Genomic DNA, 7,481 nt, shown 5'->3' with positions numbered 1-7,481 from the left:
CTGAGTCAAGACTCTCTTTGCTACATACGAAGCAAAATGAACGAATGTACAGCGTAAAGTATGTCTATATATATCCGTATATAGTCTTCTAACGAAACCTCTAAAAACACTTATATTTAGAAAGGGGGGAGTAGCTATAAGTGTGTCCATGTACGGAGCATGACAGTCATTTATCCATATACGAAGGGAGAAACGAATTAAATTAGCGGGAGATACGCTGCCGTACAGAAGGGGACGTTTGATTACACTCTATAAGTGCAAACGATAGGTGCTCTAAGCCAAAGCCCGAAAGCAGGAAAAAGAAAGGAAGGCTAGATTAGCGTCCAAGTTGCTCCGTACCGAACTTTGGCTCTTCATAATATACTCCAGGAGCACATGCACCATCTCCGGCGGCACCACCCACTCCGTGCATGACCGTGCGTGTCAGTACCCGATCGATACGTCAGGTGACCCCCTCCCCGTATAGACCCTCGTCCCTCTCTCCCTGTCTCTCCCCCTCTCCAGCTGGATAAAATCTCCGGTTAGCCGCCGGCGTGCTTTCTGATCAGTTAGTTAGTACTGCGCGTGATGGTGCGGGGGAAGACGGTGATCGAGAGGATCGAAGACACGACGAGCCGGCAGGTGACCTTCTCCAAGAGGAAGGGCGGGCTGTTCAAGAAGGCCAGGGAGCTGGGTGTCCTCTGCGACGCCCAGGTAGGGATCCTCCTCTTCTCCAACACCGGGCGCCTCTATGAGTACTCCAACTCCACCTCCGGGTACGTACTGTTTGTTGTATCTAGATCTATGCTTTTTCAGCCAGTTGAGTGGATTTCTTCGATTGATCTCGAGCTGGCCCTGATCAGCGAAGTATGTTTTTTTTTGAAAAAGAGGCGAAGTATGTGTGACTATTGTTTTTGTTGGTCTATAGCCCTTAGCTAGGCAGCTACATAGCAAATACACCTCGAGGCGTAGTTAAATAGTATTCCCTCTGTCCCAAAATAAGTGTCTCAACTTTATACTAACTCTAGTATAAATTTGTACTAAGCTCAGGACACTTATTTAGGGACGGAGGGAGTACTTCCTCTGTCCCAAAATAACTGTCTCAAGCTTAGTACAACTTTGTATTAGAGCTAATACAAAGTTGAGACAGTTATTTTGGGACGGATGGAGTAATTCATATTAATTTATGTCCATGTCATCAACAAAATGTTTCGACCGAAATTTAATTCATTTCTAAGGATGTTAATTTTCAAGAAGAGAATATGAATCTAAGAGACTTGATGATCTATTTTATGTTGATCAATCTATTCCTTCTGCCCCCCTTTTCTAAAAAAAAATCTATTCCTTCTGTCCCAACTTAATTACTGCCTTACTGAACCTGACTGTTTTTTGGCAATATTTTCGGTACTTTGCTACTTCTTTCTCTATATTGGCGACCGAGAGATGTCACCATATGAAAAGGATGACATGGTATTCTGCTATTCTCGATTGTATGAGATATGAGAAGGTGGGGTGGTATTTGGTGATACATTTAATCTCCGTTAAGCATGAAATTTCAAATAGTGGTATTTATTCATTTATTTTACGGGGAACTTGTCTTATTTGTTGATGCATTCTGTGTTCCAGATGTCTTTCTTGCGGCGAAAGTTCTCATTTATTTCGACATGAAGCATCATGTATTGAACAAATTGGACATGCTTGAACTTCATAGAGCGGCAGAGCGCATGCCAAAATACATAAATAATTAACCTATATCCCATAGCATTCTGTTTAAGTATATTCTGTTCAAGTAGACAACACATATTGGCCCCCTCTGCCCTACAATTATATTACGAAGTGTTGCATCTTTGAGATTGCTAGACTGTATGGTGGCGGAAGGATCATATGATCATCATATATATTGGCTTCCCTACTTGTGATACACAAGAATGAAAAAAAGGAAATTAAACTGCAAAGTAGTGTGAGTTTATTTTCCAGTACAACATACGTATGATTAATTTTTGTTATTCCAACGTCCCTTACAAAGTTTGGAACTTGTGAGTGAGGACAAAAATACGGGTTCGCAAGAGTCAAATTATTTCCCAATCCAGCTTATTTCCACTACTAAAATTGTGAAATACCCCAGGGTTATCCTACGTTTCTCAAAGTACTAAGCTCCAACTTTTCCTAACGCAAAAACAAATTAATAACAAGTACATATGACTCCTTTTTATGTGTCGCCATTTTATATGAGGAGGATCATTAGCCAAATAAATTTTTCCTTGGGTATCATCCAAGATACCAGCCAAGTTCCGTACTTTATATATACATTTTTCCTTTTCGATTTAACATTTACAACTTTTATTCACTTTTTACACCCTCTTGTGTATACTATTAGATAATTACTTACATAATAATATATTAAAAAATTCTCAAGTGTGTGTGTGTGCGCGCGCGCGCGTGCGTGCGTGCATGTGTGCGTGTGTTACCCCTTGTTTTTTCTTACAGAAGTAATACCATACATGACAAAACATTCAGCCTCCCATATAGCATTTATGAAGTAATAGGAAGAAACTATATGGGGGGTAGAATCATGACTCCAACTATGCATGCACTCGCACCTGTGTATCATTCACTGTTAAAATAATTCACATATTATGTCAAAATTATGCCCACCTTGTTTGTAAGCTAGAAATTTGAGTTTATAATGTGTTGTGACTTGTGTACAGAGTTAATTCCATAATTGAAAGATACCAAAAGGTTAAGGAGGGCCAACAATTCATGAGTGCGAGCGCTGAGGCTAAGGTATAACTTCTGCTTAGTATTTCTCAATAATTTATCTAGTCATGTGGTTAACGTCTTCTTTTGAGTTCATCGATCCCGTTCTTTGGATAATTCTACCATAGCTAAAAGTCATAGCCACCTTCATGCCATGTGGATACCATCAGTGCATTTGTTAATCAATTGGTAAGCCACCTTAGCTGTAGAAATATGCCTTCTCATAGGGTAACAATGATGGAAATTACAACAAGAATCATTAAGGAAGGGTGTACAATGATCACTAATGTGCAACCAACCATTAGGGAGGTGATTTCCAGATAGCCATATCCGGGATAGCAACCCTTGACTCTCCCTTCCCTTGCAATTTTTCATTGGTTTTCAAAGGGACCCCAACCACTTTATCCTCTTCAAAAAATATCACCCTACCCCCGCCCCCACCCTTCGTGCGGCCGCCCTGCACAGTACTAGGGAAACCCTGCCGGCTGCCTCCATCCGCCACCAACAGAAGACCCCCCCCCCCTCACACGTCGTCATTGCCGAGGGCGTCATAGGCTAAGCCTGTGTGTTGCAACAGTTACGGCGTCAATTCCCCTCAGCCCACAATTGCATGTAGGTGGCGGCGATCCACTCCAGCCGGATCAAAGGCAGTGGCGCAGGCTGGCGCTGACCAGGGTCGGTGTGCTGGTGGCGACGACGACGAGCTAGGGTGCCCGATCTGGGCGCATATGGGCTTCAACGGGCTATACCTCAGGCTATCGTGTGTCTCCTCCGATCCAGCGATGGCAAGCGGCTATTGGGGTAGACCCGCAGCACGAGGACACCGGGGGCTCCGTCCCTAGGAATGGCGGTGATGGCCACCTCCTTCACAGGAGGTGGTTGGCCGGTTGGTTGTGGCATCTCACATCTAGTCCCCGCGACAAGTGGGGAGGCGATGTTGCCGGTGAAAAACGTGGTATGAATCCGGTCATGGGGGGCAATGTCGGCGTTTTTGGGTCATTATCTTGGTGAAAGGCATCGCCACTACAACTACCGTCAACTTGCTTGCGCCACTCCGGGTGAGAACCTAGATCCGGTTTTCCCGGAACGTAGATGGCTGCACATTAGGCGTCGCTCTCCCTCATGGGGGCATTGTTTTTGGAGCAACTGTCGGATGGGGGAGACAAGTGGTTGACCGGTGTTTCATTTACCATATCGAAGACGACGGATCTCCGTGGCGTGGTGAAGTGGAGTCTCTGCGCCGGATGTTTGTACATGGACTTGTGCACGAGGATGGTGCTGTGTGGTGTTCTGGTGGCGGTGACAACAGAGAGGCCTCACAACGTCGATGCATTGATCCCTCCTGAAAATGGCATATCGGAAGATGGCGCGACAGAGCCTAGAGTGTATGCATTCGGTGCGCATTGAGCGTCTGTTACAATCAGTTGGTAATTTTGGTTCGACGTCGGGCGGCCTGGCAGGCCACTAGATTAGATGGTTCTATGGCATGAGTACAAACAGTTCATCAAGCTAGTCGGTATAGCCCACAGAGGTAGTCAAATAGGTAGCTTTGGGTCGATCCATGTATTCTTTTGTCAGACTTTGCTGAATAAGTTAATAAAAATGGCCGTGTGCCCCTTGGGTGCAGTGGTGGGGGGTTTCAACCTCCCTTTTAGAAAAAAAAAATCTTACCTTAATTTCGTCATTTGTTGATGATTTTTCTGTCCTAGGTAGTGGCACTATCAAGCTTTTACCAAATGTCGCTAAAACATAAATCCAATCTATTACACACAATAACTTCTCACAATAGTTAACATATTGCATTTTATACACCAATAAGGGTACACTGTTGTATCCCAAAGTCCACTTTCAGAAAATAAATTTTCAAGTTGGGTTCATAGGAACCGAACCACATTATGATGAATTGAAAATTTTAGTTAAAAAGAAATCAACTTTTGATTTTACAAAATAGAAACTTGTAAATATGAGCAATTCCACTTCATTCCAAAGCTGTCAAATTTTAATCATCAAACACAGGTTTTTGTTAATTAGATCAAGCTTACTATGTGTTTCAACTTCTGCAAATCGAGTCATAGGCTCCAGACATTAAAGGAAGAAACTCCAGAGTACCATGCTAGCTCATGTGATGGTGGTTAGCAATGGTCGATGCTCTGGATCAGAGCTGGTGAAGGGGAAAAAGCCGTCAAGCACGACGGGGTTCGGTAAAGCAATGATGCTATTGGTACAATTTAGATTGATGAGGTAGCAACGAGCGGTGAATGTAGTAGAGTGAAGGGCCGTGATCTCTTGTTGCTAGAAGATTGCCTCAGGTATATAAGAGAAAACAGCATCTTAGTTGTAGCTCTACACACAATGCTGACTTTTGTAAACACCTTGATTGCTACATACAACGTCTAGACCCAAATTCTCAAACATGTTGTCGACTTATAGTGCACCGGGTAGCAAGGATCGCACCACAAAGAGGATAGACTTTGTTTCTCTAAATGTGTATCTCATTCCCAAAATCTTACACAGAGGATCACAATATGTTAGTGACGACTAAGGCACTATATCGGTTAACAATAGTTATGTATATATCTTGGATTGATTGTCTTTGCTTTAGCAATTCCAGTCAATAGCTAATTCATTGTTTCACCAAATTAGAATACACCCACTGCAGTATAGTTTATCTTTGTTCTATTACAAATTCTAAAGCATAAGCTATTGCTATATACATGATTGCCCATTAACAGTTTTGGCAAGCGGAGGCAGAGCGTCTGAGGCAACAACTACAGAACTTGCACGAGGAACATAGGTATGAAAAGTTAAATAATATGATTCCGGTCAATAACTAACATATTCACGCTATTGTCATCCAGGGTGAGGAATAGTTATTCTTCACCCCCTCTATTTTACCATCAATTCATCGTATTCTTATGTTCTGTAATTTTTTTCCTTACTTCATATCTAAAAGGAAAATGTAAGAAAATATTAAATTACTGTAAAAAATATTTTACGCTACATGAAGTTACGAACGTAAAAACATAGTGTAAAATATATAAAATGCAAATTTTCTTGTCTTATGACCTATATATGCATGTAACTATTTGTATACAAAATGAAGTTTATTTATGAAACAATCGTAAGATTACGTGGGGTGAAGAAGAGCTCATTCGGTATCTACTAAAATATATATATCCACATATGCTCTGACGCCGCCTGGAATAAATAGTGCAAATGTGTTCCTAATGTAATCCGAGTATATATGAATATTCCACCTATATATCAGGGCTATGAATGTACGTGATTTAATACTTTAGCAGATGCAAAATTAGCAGCTATTTCTTTCTCCATATCTATCTCTCCCTATATATGTTCATGTGTACGTTCACTAAACCACTGCAGACAGTTGTTGGGACAAAATCTACCTGGCTTAGGTTTGGAAGGCTTGAAGGGTTTAGAGAACCAACTGGAAACAAGCATACATAACATTAGGCTAACAAAGGTAATGCTTAGTGCTCATAACCGCATTCCAGAGATCACACAACATATGCATGTAGACATCATGCATCTGCAGTGCCACTAACCGCATTGTTCTTTCCAGGACAAGCTTATTATTGATAAAATTGAAGAGTTAAACAAGAAGGTTAATGCTTTTAACATTACGACACTACTAGCACCATATATATGACAAAGCGGTGCGTTTTTTTGACTAAATACCCTACTCTTTTTGAACTGCAGGAAAGCCTTGTATACCAGGAAAATATCGAGTTACACAAGAAACTTAACATCATTCGTCGAGAGAATATGGATTTGCAAAACAAGGTGCATGAGCATAAGAGACCATCCTTGCAAAAATAAAATAAAAGAAAGAGAGTTAAAAAAGAGTACTCAATCCATATTCCACAACATATCTTGCATATATGTGTATGTGTAATTTGTCATATTGATTCCATTTTTCAGTTAAATCGCCAGGTTGAAGTAAACGGGATTATTACAAGTTCTACTAGCCAGTACAATATTGCTGCTCGAATTGATCCAGTTCATTTGGAACTCAGCCATCCCGACCATGCAGAAAGGAATGAGCAACCACAATCACCAACGCTGTGGTACGGTAAAGATTATGTTTTTGACAATTTGCTTTGACTCTGAAATTATTAAGCCAAAGTAAGCACAAAAGCTGACACTATGGGCAACCTCTCCCTGCGGTGAATGCAACAGTTTATGACTAGCAGCTGACGGATTCATAAATAAGAGGCTCGAAGTTTCTACAAGGACCACCGGAAGGTCGAGGATTCATGTGCCAATTCTGTTTCTAAATCAAGTGTGGAAGTTCATGTTTCCATTGGGACGATTGATGTGCTATGTCTACCAATGTATTGTAAAAATAAACTACCATTGGGAGATTGGTAGTGGCTCCATGTATTTTTTTTTCTTGTTATTAAGAAAGCAACAAGAATATGCTGTGTTGAATCCGGGATGCATAAACTTGCATTCAAATAAAATAATGTGTCGTGAAAAAACACGATCGTTATGTTAGACTGATCTCTGACCGCGTGGGCCCAACGGCCCACCGGGCCTTGATCTATGTGCCCTGATCGGGGGCGCCCAACCCATTATGGTTGGTGGGCCCCTATGACCCGCGCTATATAAAGGACGGTGGGGTGCCGGGGCACGAACTATGAGATTCGTCGCCGTCACCCCCTTACCGACATACCTATCCGATCTAGGTTAAGCATGGTGCTCACGGGAAGCTCCATCCACGC

The 7,481-nt window shown here is 41.9% G+C and overlaps 1 protein-coding gene across 4 annotated transcripts; it reads left to right on the top strand.

Moving 5' to 3' along the window:
- Positions 1 to 356: 356 nt before the first annotated feature.
- On the top strand, positions 357 to 7,224 carry LOC123405034 (MADS-box transcription factor 23-like). Of its 4 annotated transcripts, none has more exons than XM_045098910.1 (8): positions 357 to 755; positions 2,688 to 2,763; positions 5,469 to 5,530; positions 6,121 to 6,220; positions 6,320 to 6,361; positions 6,457 to 6,540; positions 6,691 to 6,824; positions 6,937 to 7,224. In XM_045098910.1, exons 1-8 carry the CDS (start codon positions 568 to 570, stop codon positions 6,941 to 6,943), a joined length of 693 nt encoding a protein of 230 aa, XP_044954845.1. In that variant the 5' UTR covers positions 357 to 567; the 3' UTR covers positions 6,944 to 7,224. The 4 variants fall into 4 exon arrangements, with proteins under 4 accessions (XP_044954845.1, XP_044954834.1, XP_044954849.1 ...); XM_045098906.1 differs by having other exon boundaries at positions 364 to 755; positions 6,679 to 6,824; XM_045098899.1 differs by lacking the exon at positions 6,937 to 7,224 and having other exon boundaries at positions 6,679 to 6,876.
- Positions 7,225 to 7,481: the final 257 nt, after the last annotated feature.

This window comes from Hordeum vulgare, chromosome 1H (assembly GCF_904849725.1).
Source record: "Hordeum vulgare subsp. vulgare chromosome 1H, MorexV3_pseudomolecules_assembly, whole genome shotgun sequence".
NCBI classification, from domain to species: Eukaryota; Viridiplantae; Streptophyta; class Magnoliopsida; order Poales; family Poaceae; genus Hordeum; species Hordeum vulgare.
The sequence above is the reverse complement of the archived record's forward strand: the minus strand, read 5'-3'. Positions and strand labels throughout refer to the sequence as shown.

Coding starts and splice junctions, on each gene's coding strand:
- LOC123405034 (XM_045098899.1), top strand. CDS start 568: ATGGTGCGGGGGAAGACGGTGATCGAGAGGATCGAAGACACGACGAGC. Junction 2,764..5,468: donor GTGCGAGCGCTGAGGCTAAG/GTATAACTTCTG, acceptor GCCCATTAACAG/TTTTGGCAAGCGGAGGCAGA. Junction 6,362..6,456: donor TTGAAGAGTTAAACAAGAAG/GTTAATGCTTTT, acceptor TTTGAACTGCAG/GAAAGCCTTGTATACCAGGA.